Here is a 21,703-nt window from a genome sequence, read left to right on the forward strand (position 1 = left end):
TTTTGAGACGTAAAAATGGCATTCAATTACCACTGAGTTTATTTAAAGCTGAGTTTTTCAACTATTGAGGCCAGAATATTTGTGATGGAGAGAGCGGCAAGCAGACCAAATTTCTTGACCCCATATTGCCACCCAACACAAGCCTTTCCAATGGCCCAGTGAAATAAATGGCCATTCAAGTCTGACATGATCACTAAAATGTAGGGAATCAATGATCTAACACTAGTACACTACCAACCCAACCTCTTCAATTCATTTCCATATTTTTCTCTCAAACAAACTAAAGTACTAAAAGGCGGTTCCTTTGACCCTTCTGGGCAATCTTCAAGAACAAGAAACATGGCGTCTTCTGCTCCTTTGAACTTGTCGGACAGAAGAAAAGGTAGGAGAAGAGCCAGCGCTGATGACGCGGCGGCTCTGGTGAAAGCGGCGGCGTGGGCATGGTATGAACATGGGTCAGGGTCGGAACGGCCGTTGCGTGAAATGGATTATCAGCTGGAAAGGACTGAAAAGATTATTCAGAGACCTTCCAGGTATAAGCTGGAAGCTATAAGGGAAGTAGAAGAAGGCAAAAGAATGGCGAATCATCATCAACGCTCAAGTTCGACGATTCCGATGATATTGTCGTCGTCCCCTACCCCACCTACCCACACTTATATCTCCACCCTTCTCGACAAGTACGAGATTCAGCGAATATCGCTGCAGCTGGACCGCTACATAGAAAACAGCCACGGTGACTACTGTTACGGCGTTCTCGGCAACGCTACTGATCGCCGGAGAGTGGCGTCGGTGTCGGAGAGTGGGACCAGCAGCGAAAGGAAGACCAAGAAGCCGCCGCCGCCGTCGTCGTTTAAGGGGTTTTGGCTGAGGCATGCAGCGGTGTGTGGGTCGAGCAGTACTGATGTGGTGGAAACTGGAAGCGTTGGCCGTTCATCACGGTGGCCGCCGAGAGGGAAGCGTGTTTTTCCGGCGGTGAAGACCGTCGGGTGTGGACCACGGCCATCTTGCATCTAGCGAAACTTGGCTACTAGCCTTTGTAAAATAGGGCGTCGTACGTTGGTAAGCGCGCAAAAAGTGTCACGTTGTTTCTTTATCGTACGGTGAATATAACCGTGTTCTACTGTATTTTCAAAATTTATCTCATTTTTACATGATGTAGCAAATAAATATTTGATATTTTTATCATATGGATTTCAGAAAAAATTTCTATATCAAAAATTTGTGAGAAAAATAGACATTAAGAATAAAAAATAAGAGTTCAAGTAGTATTTTTCATATATTACTGTCTAAGTTTGAGGTTGAAGTTTAAAAATATGTTAGAATGTATTCAAATATTTTCTGTAATAATTAAAGTAAATGATACTTATATTCAAATTTAATTGCATTTTTGCCTTCATTAGATTAGTGTTAAAGCATTGATGAAAATTTCTCAATTTTTAATTAATAAATATGAAGAATTATATATTTTCACCAATATAATCATTTTTAAAAATTATAATTATAATTACAATTGTTATTAGTTATATTTAAATTAAACATGTGAAAATTTAATTTAATTAATAATTATAATATTTTAATTCAAATAATATGTTATTAAAATTATATATTACATTGTATAATTTTTAAAAATTTAATAACAACATTAAATAAGAAAATTTGTAAAATAATAATAATAATAATAATTACAAGGCCGTTGCCCGTTGCATAGCAAGCCAATGACCCCAATTGGCGCCTAGCGGGCGCGTGTTGCCGTGTTGGTGGAGCCGTGAGTTTTTTTTTTTTTTTTTTGCAAAAACTTTGTTTTGTAGGATAAGTTTTTTCTCAAAACCCCACCTCCCATCATTTACCCCCCTTCCCTTCTATTTTTAGCTCCGCAAAACCCCACCAAAAAAAGTTAAGTTGCTCTTAGAAAAATTTCAAATATGCAAGATTGAGATTTGGGATAGAGCCTATATTGAATCGACAAAATTAATAACATGAACTTAAAATTAAGAAGTTCAAATTGAGTACACAGTTTAAAATAATAAGTGAATTTTATTACTAGATAATATTAATAATAAGTTTAAGAGACATATTTTTTTACACTTTTAGTAATGTTAACATAATATATATATATATATATATATATATATATATATATATATATATATATATATATTAATTTAACCATTTAGTTTGGATGAATTTGTATTCGGATGCAACCCCAACCAAATTGGTAGAGTTGTTGACTTAAAGTTTCAAGTTCAACTCTCAGTAGTAGTGAAAAATCTGCTGATGCAAACTCTCCTCAAGCTTAGAACTCGCTCTTATGTGGTAAATCATGTGCAACAGATTCAAAAAATTAAAGATGATAATGGTAATAATATTGACAATAATTTTAAAATCATACTTCACTTACTTAGTCACACCTTTCGAGATAGACAATATATATTTTTAAAAGTACAAATAGTCATATATATCTTCCGAAATATTATTATTATTATTATTATTATTATTATTCTAATATAATTGAGATATGATGATATGTTGAAAAGTCTTAAGTAAATTTCCGGCCTAAACAAATTAGTGTGGTACTATAAAAGTCCAAACAAAGCACTATAAACACTTGGAAGGACAAAAGCCATAAACTTAATCACTAGCTACGGTAATTAATTATTGTTTGACTAAATGCATTTAATTATTAATGGCTATAGATGCTAAGATAACGCTACACATTATTAACCACCATTTTTAATTTCTGCACACTCAATTTATGTGAAAATTGTTTATACATCATATTTCTCAATAGAAGACAATGCAACTGTCCAGTTTACCTAGATATATAGGTATGCTCCGATTGATCTGTAAGGATGCATGCATGTTAATTACATTTAATATTATTATTATTATTATTATTTTTTGAATAGTTATTACTTTAATACTCACTAAATTAAAATTAAAATTTTAGTGTTGTAATAGAAATTATTTTTGATATTGTAAATATGATTAATAATACTTGGGCTAAAGGCCTAAAAAATACAACTCCTATCACATAATTGGGCTTGCATAGTAATAATCCATGAAATAATATGTGGAGTTTTTTTAATTGCACGCAACTCCTTTACGTTTTATTATTTACACTCTCACCCCAGTAGTTTTTCGTGGAAGCTAAATTTGGCGATCTATTTCGTGGCACGACGCCGATCGCCGGAGATGAGCGCAGTGCGGCTGAACTTCCGAAGAGCACCTCCCCAACTCCACCAATCCTTCACCACCGCCGCCGCCGTTAAACCTTGGTTCGCCGCGCCTCCGCCGCCGCAAAAGCGCTACCAAAACGATCGTGTCGATCCGATCCTCACAACCCTTTCAGAAGCCATAGCCAACAAATCCTTCCAAGCTTCCCTCAAGAGCCTCCTCCCATCTCTTAAGCCCAGCCATATCGTAAACCTAATCAATACTAACCCTAGCTGTCTCTCCCCTTCCTCTCTCTACTCTTTCTTTACATGGCTCTCCTCTCACCCCTCCCTTTTCCGCCACACCCTCCACACCTACTGCGCCATGGCCCACTTCCTCTGCGCCCACAATATGCTCCCGCAGGCTCATGCTCTTCTCCGAACCGTTGTTTCCAGAAAAGGAAAGGACTCCGCTTCTGCGATTTTTGCCTCCATTCTTGATTCTAAAGGTACCCTAGATTCCACTCTTCGGCTTGCCAATTTCCTTATCATTGTTTATCTTGATTCCGGTTTTATTCCCGATGCAATTCAGTGTTTTCGGATTATTAAGAAGCATAGGTTACGCATTCCGTTTGAAGCTTTTTATCGAGTTATTGATCATGTGATGAAAATGAATCCACCGTTGGTAGCTTGGGGTGTTTATAAGGAGATTTTGGAATCCGGGTATCCTCCTTGTGTGTATTGTTTTAATATATTGATGCATAGACTATGTAAGGAAGGAGAAATGAAGGAAGCTCATTTGGTGTTTAATGACATTGGGAAATGGGGTTTAAAGCCTAGTGTTGTTAGCTTCAATACTTTGATTAATGGATATTGCAGGTTGGGTGATTTAGATGCAGGGTTTAGGTTAAAGAGTGTAATGGAGGACAATGGGGTCGTTCCTGATACTTATACATACAGTGCTCTGATCAATGGGCTCTGCAAGAAGTGCTCAATGGGTGTTGCAGATGACCTGTTTGAAGAAATGTGTGAGAGAGGTTTAGTTCCTAACGGTGTGATCTTCACAACATTGATTAATGGGCACTGCAAGGCCGGGAGGGTTGATCTAGCCATGGATTTCTATCAACGCATGCTCAGACAGGGCGTCAAACCTGATTTGATTACGTATAATACACTAGTCGATGGGCTTTCTAAGAGCGGGGACTTGATCGGAGCACATAAACTTGTCACTGAAATGAATGAAAAGGGTTTAAGGCCTGATAAAATTACATACACTGCACTTATCGATGGGTATTGCAAGGAGGGAGATTTGGATGCTGCATTTGAGGTCCGAAAAGGAATGGTTGAAAATGGAATAGTTCTTGATGGTGTGTCGTACACCTCCTTTATTACAGGTTTATGTCGGCAAGGGAGAGTATCGGTTGCAGAGAGGATGCTAAGAGAAATGTTGGGTGCTGGTATAAAACCCGACGATGCAACATATACCATGGTCATCGATGGCTTCTGCAAGAAGGGCGATGTTAAGATGGGTTTTAAGCTTCTGAGGGAGATGCAAAGTGACGGGCATGTGCCTGGAATTATAACCTACAACGTGCTTATGAATGGTCTATGCAAGCATGGTCAAATGAAGAATGCCGATATGCTCTTGCATGCTATGCTTAATCTAGGCGTTGTCCCAGATGACATAACGTATAACATTCTGTTGGAGGGACATTGCAAGCATGGAAAGTCTGGAAAGTCCAGGAATGTTGATAAGCTACGCAGTGAAATGGGGCTGGTTTTTGACTATGCGTCATATAGTTCACTAATTAGTAGCTTAAATAAAAGTTAAGACACCACGATGACGGACCATATGATGTGTTCGTGTAAATGGATCAAGTGATGGCTATACAAAATGAAGCTTGGTAAAGAAATACAGAGGACTGCAATAAAGCTACATAGTGAAAGGGCTTGTGTTATACTTCGGATTTGCACCTCCATAAAATCCTCGACGCCCTGCCCTGCCCCAGAGCGTGGTGAGTGGAACAGAAAACTGCAAGGTTCCAAAGTTAACTTCCCGTTTTATCGAGGATCTATTAGATGGTGTAAAGGCAGCTCAAGTAGTTTTGAGTTTGCTAACTCATTGAATTCGGGGTGAGGATCAGTGTAACAATGCCATACCTGGGTCTGCATGGCTGCATCCTTGCATTGTAAGGAACTGGGTAATCTGGCAATACATGTTCAAACTCCAAACAGAAGCTACATGATGTGATATGAGACTTAGAATGATGATATGGGAAAGTTTTGCCTATATTATAGAAGAGCAACTTTCTCAATATCATTTCAGAATCTGCAGATAGGAAAAGAGGCTATTAGTTGATATGCCTGCAGGCAGGCTGCAGCAAATCTGAACAATCATTATACCATGGACCATATGTACCATTGACATAAGGTTCATTATTAATATGCTGAATATTCAGTTTTAGTACATTGAATGTTTATTTTTTGTGTACTGAATGTTCATTTTTAGAATTTTAGGTAAACTACTAAAAAAGTGAACTTTCAGTACACTAAAAATGAAACATTCAATATACTAAAAATGAACATATTTATCTGTGGTTCATATCGCAATGTGGACCATTTTCCATAGTATAATTTGCAAAAGTTGATCAATGGTTATATCATGGACCTGGGCCCACCTTATATTGTGGACCATGCTCCAAAAATTATGTCTACATTTAATATATTATGTGTCTTCAGTTAACAAATTAAATGCACATAATATGTTAAATGCATATTATATGCTTGCAGTTGACATATTATGTGTCTATAGAATATATGGCTTGGATTTATGTACATGCACATAATCGGTTAGTTACAGACATATACTATATTAATTATAGACACATAATCTGAATGTTAACTTGGGTCAGGATCTACCATGAACCCTGGTCCATGGTACAATTTGCCAAAGTTTGATATGCTGGGGTGAGCAGCTTTTGCATGTAAATGATGATACAGTAAGTATATGTTCATCTGGCAATCTTTAGTTGCAGATTAGATTATTAAAGGGTTTTGCGATGCTATGTGATATTTTTGTAGGGTACTGTAAGTGCATATATAGCCTCATGGCCCTCATATAATCATTTTAATTTTTACTTACTCCGTAAAAAATATTAATGGTGGTCCAAGTTGTAAAGCTGAAAATGGGTGGTACATGTCTACAAGATTGAATAATGGAACCATTCCAATCTTGAAAATGAAAGTCACTTTGGACATTGGCACGGGTTTTAAGATTATGAATAATTGCTAGCTTTCATAATTAAATCATTATCTTCTTTAATACTATAAAATTATATCATGTATACTGCTTAGAGCATCCATATTTGTGGATTATTTGGAGATATTTTAGACATTAATTCTCCCCACTCAAGATAATAGTTAATGTGGGGAAGAATTATTTGAGAGATAATTCTCCTGCAAATGAAGGGAGATTTCAGACAATGGTGGGTCCCACCAAAAAATTAAAATAAACCATCACAGGTGACAGCCACGCGTGGCTGTCACCATAGTGCCTGACTAGCGCGTGCAGTGCACGCGCCAGTCAGGCGCGCCTGACATTTTTATTATTATTTTTTTTTTATTTTAAAAATTTAATTTCCCTTTTTTTTTTCCTTTTTTTCTCTCCCCACCCATCTTCTCTTTCCTAATCACTCTTACATTATCCCCCAATTCTCCCCAACAAATGTGGATGCTCTTAGGAGAATATGTAATTATTACTTTTTAGGATTATATTTTTCTTTTTCTATAGGGTATCCTATCAAAACTTTCTCCACTGCACTTTATGAATTACGGAGTCTTAATTATGTCTGAATTATAAACTCAAATTATGCAAATATTGATGCAGTGTATATTATCTAAGGAGTAATATTCAACGTTTCACAACAGTTATGTTAAAAGCAAAGAATAAAAAACCCCAATGAAGTTGCTTTAATATTTCATACCTTCATGGAGTACATTGTAAAAACATTATATTACATATAAAGATAAATGACATAAAGATAAAGTCAACTATTTAAATACAACTTATTATTATTAAATATTATTAAATTACATTTAAAAATCCATTAATTCCTTATCAGCTTGGAGTTTGGAAGTAGAAAAGCAGTAAGAACAAAGGCGTTGAGTTTGAAAAATGTGTACCTTTTGAAAGTTTTGCATTGGATCCAGCACAATAATTGATGTGGGGGCTGCTTGCCAATTGGCTGCTGCTGCTTGTCAATATTATGGATTATGACATTTTTCCAATTCAATTTTTTTTAAAAAAAAATATTAAATTTTGAACCTTATAAACCTGTGATCCAGACTCATGAAGACATAAACCGAGTCGGCTTAAAATCAAGTTGAGCCTCACACCAAACTATCTGTGGTGGAGTTCGATCCCCCACCCAGTCGCCTAGCTATTCATCTACTAGGCCACTACCTAAGGGCAATTCACCATTTTCTTCCTTGTGACAAAGAGGTGACCTGAAATCACCCATCCCAGGCGTCTCCACACCTGACCTAATAGGATTGTGGATGAATAAATCATAGTGATTCAATTGATCAACAGAGGCTAGATTTTAATTTGCTCACTGTGCATAAAGGAATCGCGCTCCCAGCCTCCCATGCCCTAAATTTTTTTCCTTGTATATATGGCTTTTGTCATCTTCCTTGAAAGTGATCTTAGGTTGTAGATACAATCATGCATTAAACTGTGTTGTTCCATTTGCAATACGGAGCTGAGTTTTTGAATTTGAAACTTGAAGAAATCAAATTTAGGTTATTGACAGATGTTTCTTGTGTTTTGTCTATACTGTTTGTCGTGTCAACTGTCAAGAATTAACACAGTGAAGAGATATGGTCAGATAGATTAGATAGCTAGCTAGCAAGTATATATATATCTACTTAATTAAACAATAATTTTGACATGTTTGTATTATATTATCTCTTTGAGCATACATAGTATTTCCCATGTTAATGTCATGAACAATTCAAGATTGGTTTAGTTATAAAACTTTAAATAATTGATAGGTTAACTTAAGCCAAGTAAATTTCTATCCATCGATGGTTTAGGGTTTAGCGACTGAATCTTTAAAAATTGACAATGAGGGACTAAATTATATAACGAGCAATATTTAAGGGACAAAAAGTATGATTTTCTCAACCCTAGCCTATTTCTACTTTTTCAATCATTGATGGTAGAAAATTGTAAATACCTCCAACAATCTTAGTTGACAAAAATTTTCTACAATTCGCATTCATTAGTAGTCAATGTAACACCAATAACTTTTAAAGGCTAGTCAGTAATAGCAACAAGAATTTTTACAGATCACTTAGTGATTGCAAAATTAACTAAAAAGCTATCTATTTCTTATCAAAAATTTCAAGATTTTGATTACTTTAGAGTTTTGAGTAATCGAAAAATACCATTATATTTTTTTTAACAGTAAAACATGCCATAACAATTATTTTACTGTTTTTCTGGGTAAACTAGCTAGATCTATGAGTACAAGATTGATAACTTCCTGATCCCACAAGAGTCCATGGATAGCTACATTTAGTATTTGCTACAGCTAACCATTTACTATACGTCAACATCGTGTATGTAAATGGTGTGGATGATCTTGGAAGTCATATTTATCTTTCTGGCGCCAACCTAGACCCAATTCACTAAACAATCATTTTGCTTTTTGCACTTTGTTCTTGTTAAAAGAAGCTCGTTTCTTGAATTGGTGCCCAATATATTCCTTTTCCAAACAGACATACTTTATTTGTCATGGAGTGTGTGTCCATATACATATATGTGTTCAAAACTTCAATTCAAATGTCTAGCATCTAACATAATATGAGTTTGGCCATGTTTAACTTCTTCAAGTCAGAAATATGCATTCAAAGTCTTAAAAGGAGTGACCAAGCTAAGTGGGTGTAGCTAGTATATATGGTTTTAATTTAATTTGTAGACAATTACTCCGAAGCCGAGGGTGTATATTGAGTAAATTTTGCTTTGTAACCATATATTATCTCACAAAGAACCACAAGAAGGTAAACTAATATATTTAGATTACCTATGACCACCAACAAGGCAAATAGGCCACTCATGCCGAGAGTCGAACTTATAACATTATAATTATCAATTAAAATAACAACTTAGATCAGTTTCCTCATTCTCCTTTCTTTCTTTCTTTTTTATATTTGGGTCGGACCAAATTTTTGCCATCCTATATGGAGTCTGAGTTAGAGATATAGGGATGTCAATCTTAGCTCTAAACCAACGGCTAGCCCAATAACCCTTGAAAATTGTAAGATTTGGACCGAAAAAATCAACCCAATAAAAAATCAAGTTAATTGGACTGGTCCTATAGGGTTATCGGATTGAGTCGGGCTAACCCAACGGCCTATCGGGCCCAACCATTGGATTATGTGTGTGTGTGTGTATACACACACACACGTATTGTTTATATATACATACACATTAAACATAATTTTATCAACATTATCCCGTTCTAACTCATCGACGTGGTAGGTTGGATTTTTTTTTTTAGAACTCATCTCGCTCCACTGGATTTGGATACATATTCTTATTTTTTAATTTTTGTTTAGTGATTTAGCCTGCTGGATTAGCCTAATAACCCGCAATTTAGGGTTAGGGCAAAAAGAAAAAAACAAAAAATTGTTTAGCCCAAACCGATAAACCTAACAACCTGCGTGGCTAGTTCAAAATTCAGCGAGTTGCCCTAGTTGACATCCCTAGTTAGAGATATGAAACACACTACTATACAAAGTAAGATAGCATATTTATGGTGATGTGAATGCATCTTAATTATAGTGGGCAATAGTCAACAGTGTAAAAGGTAGAAGGATAACAACAAGTCGAGGTGGGGGGTGGATGAAAGCATGCATGCATATAATGTGAATATATGTTATTTTACAGCTAAGAAGTTTCTCATAGTCCACCTAGTGATGAATGAATAGTCATTTCATGATACTTTTTTCAAGCTAAGGTTGTTGGCACATATAATAAACAAATTAAAGTTTAAAGTTATGGCAACTGGCTGAAGCTAAGTGAGCTACAATCAACCCAAACACTTACAAGGAAAGACAAGACACACACCACGAGGTTTATATATAAGCCAAATTTCTACTACATACTGCCTTCCACTGCACCCAAGGGCGGCGTTGTATCTTTTTCACTTTGGACTTTCATTCTCTTTGTTACATGTAATAATTATTAACTTAATCACCTCTTTAAATTCACAAGTTGCCCCGTTAAGAATATGAATAATAAATGTAGTGCAATTTAACTAGTAATAAACTCCACTTATATTTAATAGTTGCATACCAACATGATAAATATTATATACGATGGGTTCGATTGAGATGGTATTTACAAGAATCAAATCTGTAATTTTTTTGGTACGAGAATCATACTTCACACATTCAATTGCTCCTTTTGAGATAGGAATATAATTTTTGTTTATAGAGATGTTTAGTTTTTCTAATTGATTAAATATTTTGTTGGGCGGAGACCTGTGAAGGGGTAAGTCCAGCACCATGCCTCTCAAAAATGTGACGGTTTGAAATAAAGTTGCGTCTTAATCGTAAGTTATAACTTTTGGCATAAGTGGTAATAGGAAAAATTGTAGTTAAGAATTGTGATGGATATATTAGAAACGGACTCGAGGCAAACCGACTCGAATAATAAATACGATCCGGGATGCTTGGGGCGACTTTGGTCAAGGTTGACCTCGGCTAAGGTTGACCACGGCTAGGTTGACCTCAACCTCGGCTGGGATCGACCTCGGGTTGGGGTCGGCCTTAGCTGGCCGGGGGCAGCCACGACCCGGGAGGGGGGGGGGGGCTGTGGTGAATGGCGGCCTCGGTTGAGGTGGCATCGGCCTCAGGCGTGTTCGCGCGGACTCGGTCAAAGTAAATCTAACCGCCCACCTTATTCTCATGGGACAGTTGGAGGAGGCTTTGTTATAAAAACATCCCTTGTTGTCTTAAGGAGACACCTGATTCCTATGTCTGAATATTACATTTCCTTGTAATTCTCCTACAAACGGTTATCAATACAAAAGTTGTCTCCGTGACCTATATTCTTTGTCTTTTCCCATTTTACTATTTATCATTTATTATCGGGTTTAGTAATTCGGGCTACCCTGAGTTAATTAAATCCATCAAATTGAATGACAGGGGGAGGGGGAATTGTAGTTAAGAATGCCAAGTGGAGGGAGAAATATTGGATGAAGGCCGGTGAAAGGCAAGTACAACAATTGGTGGTTAGGGGACTGTGTGGCAGCCTATAAGGAAATAAATGGTCAAGTCCAACAATTAGTATAGCTAGAAAAATTGTACAATGATCTATAAGGAAATTAAGTTGCGCTTGATCTTAATATATTTCAATATTAAAGTATTGTGAATTGTAATTAGTACCTAAAAAAATTGTAATTGATATATTACGTACGTAAATTCGAATATTTATCTTATGCTATGGATTTGACATTTTGCTTTTATTATGCTTTGTGCCTTGTTGTGTTGTTTTCAGTCACGTTTCAATCCAGTCTGGAAAATGAAATAGGGATAAATCATAGGAGTATATATTTGTCGTCAAAGTGACCAAGTAAAGAGAAAGGGAGATACGTAAAAAGACTATTAAAAAAATATATTGGAGAGAAAGAAAGATATATTCAATCTCAATTGATAGTTGTAATATACATTTATTATTTATATTAATCATCATATTCTACATGCGCAAAAGTAAATATTCAATGTAAAAAATGATTATATTAAAATAATTCAAAAAATAATAAATAAATGACACAAGTCATATAATCTATATTATATTTATCTACAAGTATTTAAAATAGTTTAGATAAAATATTGTATATAGTTTATTCATTTGTGATAAATTTGATAATTTTGATCAAGTTTATTTGTACGTGTTGATTAGTTATATATTATAATGGGTAAATATGTAAATGAACTTTATATTAACATATATTTGGATTAATATAGTATTCAAAATTAGGTAATTTTTTGGTAAGTAATGTATTCAAGTTAAATATATTTAATTAACGGAATATTTAACGGTGGAAGAAGTCAGAAGATGGCAAGTAAGGTTCAGGAAGTTGGAGTTGATCAGAACTATCCTCTGTGATCAGGATGTTGCGGCTGATCGCCTTGCTTCCATTGGAATTTAGTAATTAATATTTAATTAACGAGTTAGGCTTGTTTGCCTGGTTTCCCCCATCACTGCTGGAAATCTCGCGTTTTCCGTCCAACATTTGTTGGACGGAAAACGCGATATATTGGTCGGAAACGACGTTTCCGTCCAACATACCGACCAAAAGGAACGTTCGGAAAAACTTCCGTGGAAAATTCCGTCCAACTATGATTTTTGGTCGGAAATAGCGTTGAACGAACAAAAATTGGACGGAAAATTCGGCAAGTATCCCACCATTTTTAAAACGTGAGAATTTCCGTCCAACCATGTGCGTTGGTCGAAAATTCCGTCCAACTACGTGCATTGGTCGGAAATTCCGACCAATGTTGGACGAAAAACTCACATATTATATTTTGTAATTTTCCTTCCAACCGTTGGTAGGAAAATCTTAAATCATATGGAATGTTTTTATTATTTTTATATTACCAAAATTTTATTTATATATGTTGTAAATAAATTATATGTCATCAACAAATTCATGGACACACTAAATTGAAAATTGAAAATATATTTAAACATCAAAATTCTTTACAACAAAAATTATGGTCATGTTCATTAAAAATAAAAAGGTCATGAAAATATATACTACTCAATTGATACTACTTAAGTATGTTGCACCCAAATAAGCCTTCAAATCCGGCACTACTTCAATGGCTTTTCTCTCTTGCAACTGCAAATGATCCAGCAGCAACAAAATCATCATAAGCAACCTGAGATAAACATTTCATCAATTAAACTTGAAATGCACCACCATCCATCAAAAGCACCCATACATGTTAGGGATAAATAAATTGGGATCTCAACTTTAATTCTTAACAGACTGAAAAATGTTACAAAAGCTAGGCAGGGAAGAGCAAGACCATATATAATATGTAATAGTCCATTCTATCTACTCAAGTACTTACAGCTCAATAATGTAACAAGTCACTACTCACCTGGGCATCAACGTTAGCATCATATCCCTGCAACAAATTAAGCTGCAGCCTCCAATATATCTTGATCCAGGGAGTAAGTAGCCATTGCCTCCAATAAGTGCAGAAATTGCCTACAAGTAAAACAAGGTGAAGTACCGTCACTTGATGAGAAGATTTACAACTCCATCCCCACTCCGATCCATATCCATCCATGAGAAATCGTGGGAATAGGAAGAGAGAAATCCACCTCTCGGCACTAAAATCATAGTGAATTATTATCATAAACTCTATCATAGCTTGAGCATCATCAAGCAGCTTGCATTTCATTTAGCCAGTGGCAGCAGTGCAATAAATATATCAGATGCCTGTCTCACTACACATAGTTGGTTTTACTTTAGTTGGCTTATTACTGACAGTAAATAGCTTGATCTATATGGGGCAGAATTGGTTTAATTTCAGTCCCAAGTTCTTGCTCAATTTTATACCTATCCATACGACAAGTATGAACAAGGAATGATTAGCACATTATTAGTCTCTCTATCCTTGAAAATGAATTAAAAATCAATTATATAATAGTAAACTACAAATCCTACAACTCTGCAAGGATGAATTTAATATACCCTGTGCAGATAAGTTTCTGAGTTCTTAGGAAATCAAAATTAATCACAACATTGAAAGCTTGAATGTCTATTCCTCTTGTGAATAAATCTGCAAATAAAAAATAGCTTTGAGATTCAAGTATCACCTATGCAACAAGGAACATATTTCCATATAGAGAACCACAGGAAAAGGCATACCAGTACAAACAAGATTCCTGCAGAAACCATTGCAAAAGTCATGAAAGACGTTAAATGGGGAAACAGAAGGGCTCAACATCCGCCTATTATATCATTGAAAGTTAGTTACTTGTAGAAATAAAAACCTTGAATGAGATTGTTGTCTGGATCAATTTTTTCTAGTGCAGCAATACAGAAGGCAAATGTTTTGCCAGTTCCATTTTAAACTCTAGCAAGAATATCACTCCGAGATGGTATTACTTCATCAGAAAAAAATAATCATATCTTACTTGAATTACTTCATCAAGAAGATTAACTTCCAAAACTCTAGCTCCAATTCCCTGGATCTTGTGTGGACCTTATGAATTAAATCAAAATCAAATGTCTAAGTTCACTTCAAAATAAAATTAAGATCTTGAATTCTCAAGAACAAAGTTATTGAACAAAAATATCCACATGCATACTGGAAAAATTAAAGATACCAAACAGAGGCCTCTGGAAACTTCTAATTTATAATCAGTTATAGCCTGTGCTCTTTAAGTTCATAGATTCTTCAGCTTGCATTCGCTTTAAAATGTTAGCAACACAAACAAATGCTTTCCCTTTGGCCCTCACATTTGGTATGCCACTGCAGTCAAATGAATAAAATAAAAAAAAATAAAAAGGAAAGTGAATAAAACCCTTTGGCCCTAAGCTGATTGCATATTCAAATCAACAGCAAGAACAGGTGATTAAGTTAATAAGTTTATCATCCATGGCCCTCCGTTCGCTATTCCCTGAGATATCCATTTCTAATAAAGGAGAAACCAGAAAATCCAATTGTAAAAGAATAGTTTACAATATTTGTTTTAGTTTTCTTTTCATAACCCAAATTCACATCTCTTGTGCGTATATCCTTCTATAATACTTAGCAAACTATATAAACATGATAACAACTGTATAATGGGCTATTCAAACCATATAGCCTCAGTATAAACACAAAATTTGAAAATCAATTTCTTTGCCTTTCGGCTGTACAAATATATATGTTGTCTATAACAATGATTATCATCACTAATCAATACTTAACCCTAATCAAATGATAACAATAATAATAAAGAAAAACCTAAGTGTATACTGTAGACTAGAAATTACCGGCTGTGCTGCGAAGGGGAAAGCGCCGGAGGTGGCGATGGCTGCTTGCGACGAACGAACAAAGCTGTGTGGAAAACTGGGCAACTGACGATGGAGGTCTGGAGGTGGCGATGGCGGTCTTGAGGCGGCGATGGCGGTCTTGAGGCGGCGATGGCGGTCTTGAGGCGGAGACGGCGGCTTGCGAGTTGCTACGATTTGAAGGAAGAGGAATGACTAGGTCTGTGCATATGCGGCTTAGGAAAAGAACTAATGTTTTAGGGATTTAGGAGAGGTTGAAAAAGAAGAGAGCGGAAGATGCGTAGGTTGTAAAGTTGTATGTACCAAGAAGGCGCCCAAGAGCAAAATTTTGGTGGGAATTTAAAATTCTTACCATTTTTAATTTATACCTATTAGTCAATTTGAGTTTACCAACCAACACTACAGGTTGGACAGAATTTCCTTCCAACATTGGATGTTGAACGGAATTTCCGTCCAACGCGCGAATGTTGGACGGAACTTCCGACCAACTTTCCGTCCATCCTTCTTTTGCGATTGAAAGTTGAAGTTTTTATTAAAATACCGACCAACTTACGGTTGGACGGAAATGTTGGACGGAAATAGCGAGATTTCCAGCAGTGCATCCCCCCGATCTAAAAAAAAAAAAGATAATTTGGTCCAAAAAAGATTAAAGTACAACATCTTTAACAAGCATTCTCACACATGTAGATATATAATCTCTTTATTCGTGATAATTCAAACTTATGACATGAATTTTGTTTCAACTAAAAGCTGAATTGATAATCGGACTATACACATACATACACACAATCGCGCACACATAATGAAGAATAATTTTGGTCGAATAATTGGAATATATTATATATTCGTTGTATCCATGGAGTAAAAAAGTGGGATATTAGTAAGTTAAATAGTCAGGTGAATGTGGATGAAACAAATGAAAATGGAGACACTTTATAGTGAGACGGGAGAAAGGAGTTGTCTTCCGGATAGCATGCAATTCAATTGCCCAGCCATGGCGTGGACCACAATATTGTATCTCATTTTATCTTTAATTCCATGAGTTAAATTATGTTTGAGTTTTTAAAATAAGATCAAACACGCTTAAAAAAACTCTTATATGTATTGTTTTTTTTTTTTTTTTTTTTTTTTTTTTTAACATTCAATATCAACATGTAATTGTCATTTATATATATCATTGCTATTGGTCTAGTTCTAGTTCCAATCACATTATTTTGATTTCAAGTTCAACTAGAACTTGTGATGTATAGATTAACAAATGATAATTCTCTTGAATATAATTTTCAATTCAAGAATCTATTTAAAATAAATTGTTATAAGCATTATATATATTATATAAAACTTAATTGAATATAATGTGGTTTATATTTTTGGTATTTTTATTCTGATTTTATGTAAAAAAAAAAAAAAACAAATTATATTTAACCTAACTTATTGATGAATTATAAGGCAATTCAATTTCATGAACTAATCCAATAACCTAAATAGTAGGTCCAATCTCATAGTTCCAACTTCCAACGATCAGTTTTATAGAGATTTAGCTCGACTCTTGTTGATCAAGAAATTTCTTAGTCAGCTTAACTTGGTTTACAAGAATTAGCCAATATGCACTTACAATACTAAGCTAACTTGGATGGTCGGGAAATTTCTTGAATGTCTTAATTTGCTTGATAAAAAATAAATAAATTAACACAGTGTCAGTTCCGATTATGTCTGGCCAGTGCGATCGCACAGGACCCTCAATTTTTGAGGGTCCAATATTTTTAAATATATATATATATATATATATATATATATATATATATATATATTAGACAAAATCTATTATTTTTTATACTTGATAATTTTTTTTTTTTTTGAATTCATATATTGGTCTTAAATAATAATTAGATTGGACCAATCAAATTAAAGCCAACATGAATATTTCAACACAAAAAATTAAGAAGCGTTACAATGACTAGGACTAGGACGATACGACTAGTCTGCCAAAAGTCTAGAAGTGGCATCCACTAAACACAATTGAATCATTGAATGGACCGACCACGGCATTTCTACTACCTTAGTGCTGCATGTTAGGTTTACTCTTTCCATAGAGTCATACATTTCAATTGTTGCCTACATACACAGCTCAGTTAGTTACAGAATAAAATTTAGAAATAATAATTTGGGATCAAGTCTTATTAGCGATAGTGCATATGGGAGTAACCTCTCAAAATGAGGGGATTTCTTGTGCTCAGTAAATAAAAGTCTAGCTTCTGTGCTCAACTGAGTTACTATGATTTACATCCTGCCAAATGTTTTGTCGGGCCGGGACGTGAGGAACCCTTGAGTCCACTTGAATTTGATTTTATTTTAAATTTTCAAACTAGTAAAGGACAATTTGGTCATTTTGTAAAATTTTTAAAATTCCTCTCCCTTTGTCTTCATATATATGCTATTCTTATTCAAAACCTTCACTAAATATTGTCTTGATTGAGGAGGATCTGAGAAGCAAAAATGAGAAGCATGAGATTACCTTATAATTGAAGATACACCGAAATGTAAATTAATACGTTAGTTTATTACAATTTTTCTATTTGTTTTATGCAAACTACTCTTTTTGATATCATATTGAGTTCATACCTTAATGTGTAATAATGTATGTAATTTAATGATTTTAATATACTAATTGATTGTGTGCAAATGTTTATACAAAAGGTGAATGCAGTGAATTATTATTATTTTAATATAAACAATATTTGCCAAACACTTTTTGTTCAATTAACACCTTTGTTACTTTTCTTAAAAAAAGATCATAGAGTTGTATAACTAATGGACTAAAAACATTATTTTCTCTTAAATTTATATTATTTTTTTAAAAAAAAAACTCTATTCATAATTAGGTTTATAATATTAATGAAAGATAATAAATTTTGCAACTTATCTCTATAGTATAAGATTTAATGATGAATAAAAAAATGTTGGCAGGGCACGTTATAATGCCAGACCCTCTACATATACATATATCACGAGTACAACATATTTATACAATCACACCATATGTACCGCAAAAGAACATCCTATTTTTTCTCAAAGAAGAAATAAAATTAAAAAAATAATAATAATAATAAAATAAGCTTAGTTTTAACTCTACACAGCCTTGCTACAATCGGCTTTTCCGAAGCCAATTCTGCGTCTGATCAAGTCAAACTCCACCCAGAGATTTTGCTGATGGAAGTTTCCGATGATGTTGCTCGCCACTCCGAGCGATTCCGACCGTCCGATGCCCAGACAATGGACCCCACCTTCGACGTTGTCGGATATCCTGTCTCTGTTGACCACGAGGTCCACCCTGTTTTCGAATTCGAAAGCCATGTCGCCTATCAGCCGTCCGATCTCCGTCGGGTTGCCGTCGAAGCACATGTCCAGGGCTCCGGCGTAGACGTAGTCCTTCTTCAGTTTGGAGCCGGCGAGGCGGACGACTTCTTCCCGGACCTTGTTGTACGCCTCGTCCACTAGGAACGTGTACTGCGTGCCGGAATCGATAATGGTCTGGCCGGACCCGCCGGCGTCCGGCCGGAAAACGGCCGCCGAGATGTTGAGTTTTTTCCCGCCAATTTTGATCCCGGTGAACCCGACGGTGTAGGCTAGGGGGTCGAGGTTGGGGGAGCGGCGTTGGGTTAGGGAGAAAGTGAGGAGATTGATGTATTGGAAGGTGGGGGAATTGGGATTCCGGCCGAGGTAGAATGCTCCGGTGGGATTTATTCCCCGGCCGGGTTGCCGGACGGGGACGCAGTAAGAGAATTTTTGTATCTTCGCCTGGGAGGCAAACGATAACCTCCCGGTGTTCATGCCCAAAATGCCCTGCGCCTCCGCGGATTCCGCCGCGCATCCAAGAACCAGGGGAGGGGTGGTTTGGGAATTGGGGAACGAGAACTTCTCTCTGACCAAATTGCCCTCCGCTAAGGTCCCATCCGCGTAGAAATACGAGTAATGGCAGAGGCGGTTCTGGTCACAAGTGGTGGGAAGGGTAAAATCGGGAATTCTGGGCTTGCACATCGGGTGGCTGCAAGGAAGAACAGAGAAAGACGACGACAGAGACGGGTCAAACGCCGCCGTGGGCGGCGGCTTCCGGGGAACTTTCTTGTTGCACTGAATCCACGACAGCTGGCTCCCGGTGTCCAACACCATCTGTTGATTCTGCGGCGGCGTCCCGATGGGGAGAGTGACCACCAGCGCCATCGAATACTTAAAACTCGACTTATAATTCAAAGACCGCGTCCCCGCCGCCGACCCTCGGGGGACCAGTCGTTTACCCATCAGAGACGACGCAAAAACCTTCCGCGCAGAAGAGCCGCCGCGCGCGATAGGAACGGAAGTGAGAGGGAACGAAGCAGAAAAAGACCCGCTCTTTCCATGAGCCGCAAAACTTGAAAGGAAATTCAAGAAGAAGAGAGATAGAAGCAAGAAAGAGGCAAAGGAAGCCATGGGAGATGCAGAGAGAGAGAGAGAGAGAGAGAGAGAGAAAGTAGGTAGGGTTTTATCACAGGCAATATTAGGGCGAACCCAAGAAGAAGCTATGGAGAGTGAGGTAGGGGAGAAGATAGAAGCTTAGTATTTATATGAGTTTGAATGGAAGAAAGATCGAGAAGAAAATAAAGCAACGCGGTTTCGTTGTAATGGGGATGTATGTATAATGTATGTATGTAATGATCACCGTTACCTACTTAATGTCATGCAGTTTATTAAGAATTGCATTCCAAACCACTATCCTAAGTCTCGGGGATTGGACGGTAGTCTCTAATTTGACCAGCATGAGAGGGAGTTCGAACTTCCAACCTCTTAGAGACAAGAGTATACGACCACAACAAAGTAAATCACGGTAAATCAATGGCTTAATAGCGGTGTTACAAAAATCACACCTAAGCGCTAGGCGGTCGGTCTCCTAGGCGTTCTAGGCACCCGCCTAGGTGGTCCCCAGGTGCCTAGCGATTTTTTCAACATTGCTCAGCAGACATGACACGACAAGAGATTTGCCTACTTTGAACATAATCTCTACACTGTCGATACTAACTTTTAAACCTTGATTTCTTCTTGCAAATACTATCTACTGAATCAGTGAGCTAAGCTTGTACGGACAGAATCACATTAATCTTGAAATGTTAGTGGAGGGGAATTGTCAAAGCTTATTTCAATTATTTACAATTTCTCCAAAGTGCTGATATTTATAATATGACCAATTCCATAGAAATTTGAAATTTTGCGCCCACACCCCAATTATTGTGGGCAAAGATATTAATGTGATGCAGTTAATTAAGCCAGCAAAGTTTTGTGTACTTGTAAGGTTTGTTTTGCGTGTGGTCCTCCAAATTTGAATTTCTTTTACTTTTTCAGCTTAGTTTAACTTATACCAAATTTGTTTGTACTCTGTCCTTGATGGCTTCATTAATCTTCTCCGCTACAAATATATATTATTATATATATATTATTATATTTTCCTGGTTAAAAATGGTGGTACAATAAATTAGCTGTTAGTAATTGACACTACGGAGTAGCTAATTTGATGAATCCAAGAAATGAGACAAAGGAAGGTGCGGCGTGTACATTTTTCCTTAAATTGTCCCTTTCTTGATGCCCTTTATTACAATCTCAATCTCCATCTTTCCCTACAATACTTGTCAACCCAACAATTACAACTTGTTTACTTAATTCAAATTATAATTATATTTGCCAATGACTTTGTAGTCCTATGACACGAAGTGGTTCTCCATAATGTGAAGTCATAGGTTCGAGCCCCATGCATTGAAGTGATATTAACTTTCTATACTTCAGTATAACAGAGTCAATCTAATGACGGGGACCTGAATTTCTTTCAGTTTTACTACAAACAATCAATACTTACTTTAATTTTTATAAGTATCGAGGACAAATCGAAATGGGGCGTCGCCAAGTGGTAAGGCAACGAGTTTTGGTCCCGCCATTCGGAGGTGATTGATTTCCTTAAAGGAGGTGGTTTTGAAGCTGCTAAGCACAAAAAACACGTTAATTACTTTCCAAGATCACAAGGTAAGAAAAGCTAATTAAGATGCTTGGCAGCATGCCATTTTTATACCTATCCTTGAAGCTTTCTTCATTTCTTTTTCTTTATTTTTTTGGGGTAATAAATTATGGATTATTTAAAATAATTGAAATAATTTATTTGAACTTTAGTCATTTCTTTACAATTCTAAAGAAATGATGCAAGAAAAGCTATGGTTCTGGTACGCTCACCTACTCGAGCACTGGAATCTTCTATACACAAATGTATGAAATGGAGTTATGATTGTTCAACAAAGGGGGATCCATTCCCTTCAAACTTGCCCTTTTAGCTGGCTTTTACTTTTACTTTCCTATTAATAAAACACAATTACTATATATCAAAACATGCATATATATCTATGGTCGTCTTCTTCAATGACCTATAGACCGACACTGGTTGCTAGTTGT

General features: G+C 36.2%; 4 protein-coding genes and 1 long non-coding RNA gene across 16 annotated transcripts in view; 2 read left to right on the forward strand and 3 right to left on the reverse strand.

Annotated features, from left to right (window-relative positions):
* On the forward strand, positions 1 to 1,382 carry LOC109180383. Its single transcript, XM_019329912.1, has 2 exons — positions 1 to 1,038; positions 1,073 to 1,382. The coding sequence occupies exon 1, from the start codon at positions 340 to 342 to the stop codon at positions 1,012 to 1,014; it is 675 nt and encodes a 224-aa protein (XP_019185457.1). The 5' UTR covers positions 1 to 339; the 3' UTR covers positions 1,015 to 1,038; positions 1,073 to 1,382.
* Positions 1,061 to 21,703, reverse strand: part of LOC109180386 — a 26,804-nt gene continuing 6,161 nt past the window's right edge. Inside the window, exons 2-3 of the long non-coding RNA XR_002054070.1 lie at positions 8,648 to 8,654; positions 1,061 to 1,120 (exon numbers count right to left, since the gene is read on the reverse strand). This is a non-coding gene — a long non-coding RNA (uncharacterized LOC109180386). The remainder of the gene's footprint in view (positions 1,121 to 8,647; positions 8,655 to 21,703) is intronic.
* LOC109180377 (putative pentatricopeptide repeat-containing protein At1g09680) lies at positions 3,127 to 5,452 on the forward strand. Of its 3 annotated transcripts, none has more exons than XM_019329904.1 (2): positions 3,127 to 4,684; positions 5,110 to 5,452. In XM_019329904.1, the coding sequence occupies exons 1-2, from the start codon at positions 3,193 to 3,195 to the stop codon at positions 5,169 to 5,171; spliced, it is 1,554 nt and encodes a 517-aa protein (XP_019185449.1). In that variant the 5' UTR covers positions 3,127 to 3,192; the 3' UTR covers positions 5,172 to 5,452. The 3 variants fall into 3 exon arrangements, with proteins under 3 accessions (XP_019185449.1, XP_019185448.1, XP_019185450.1); XM_019329903.1 differs by having other exon boundaries at positions 3,127 to 5,023; positions 5,117 to 5,188; XM_019329905.1 differs by having other exon boundaries at positions 3,460 to 3,661; positions 3,745 to 5,452.
* On the reverse strand, positions 12,861 to 15,525 carry LOC109180384. Of its 10 annotated transcripts, XR_002054068.1 has the most exons (7): positions 15,221 to 15,525; positions 14,569 to 14,714; positions 14,377 to 14,444; positions 14,108 to 14,190; positions 13,931 to 14,018; positions 13,332 to 13,441; positions 12,861 to 13,106 (listed from the first exon to the last, which is right to left on the reverse strand). XR_002054068.1 is itself a non-coding variant. In XM_019329915.1 (4 exons), the coding sequence occupies exons 2-4, from the start codon at positions 14,147 to 14,149 to the stop codon at positions 12,986 to 12,988; spliced, it is 285 nt and encodes a 94-aa protein (XP_019185460.1). In that variant the 5' UTR covers positions 14,150 to 14,190; positions 14,377 to 14,540; the 3' UTR covers positions 12,861 to 12,985. The 10 variants fall into 10 exon arrangements, 3 of the variants coding, with proteins under 3 accessions (XP_019185460.1, XP_019185458.1, XP_019185459.1); XR_002054066.1 differs by lacking the exon at positions 13,931 to 14,018 and having other exon boundaries at positions 14,056 to 14,190; XR_002054064.1 differs by lacking the exon at positions 13,931 to 14,018 and having other exon boundaries at positions 14,056 to 14,124; positions 14,233 to 14,444.
* Positions 18,177 to 21,703, reverse strand: part of LOC109180379 (aspartic proteinase PCS1-like) — a 19,032-nt gene continuing 15,505 nt past the window's right edge. The window contains exon 3 of the mRNA XM_019329907.1: positions 18,177 to 19,794. Within this exon, the coding sequence (XP_019185452.1) occupies positions 18,368 to 19,705 (1,338 nt within the window). The 5' untranslated portion in view covers positions 19,706 to 19,794 and the 3' untranslated portion in view covers positions 18,177 to 18,367. The remainder of the gene's footprint in view (positions 19,795 to 21,703) is intronic.

This window comes from Ipomoea nil, unplaced genomic scaffold (assembly GCF_001879475.1).
Source record: "Ipomoea nil cultivar Tokyo-kokei standard unplaced genomic scaffold, Asagao_1.1 scaffold1026, whole genome shotgun sequence".
In the NCBI taxonomy this organism is placed as follows: Eukaryota; Viridiplantae; Streptophyta; class Magnoliopsida; order Solanales; family Convolvulaceae; genus Ipomoea; species Ipomoea nil.

Excerpts from the sequence above, each read along its gene's own strand:
- LOC109180383 (XM_019329912.1), top strand. The coding sequence starts at position 340 with ATGGCGTCTTCTGCTCCTTTGAACTTGTCGGACAGAAGAAAAGGTAGG.
- LOC109180377 (XM_019329903.1), top strand. The coding sequence starts at position 3,193 with ATGAGCGCAGTGCGGCTGAACTTCCGAAGAGCACCTCCCCAACTCCAC.
- LOC109180384 (XM_019329913.1), bottom strand. The coding sequence starts at position 13,637 with ATGAAATGCAAGCTGCTTGATGATGCTCAAGCTATGATAGAGTTTATG. Across the intron at positions 13,067-13,331 it reads ATGCTAACGTTGATGCCCAG|TTGCAAGAGAGAAAAGCCAT; the intron begins GTGAGTAGTGAC and ends GATCATTTGCAG.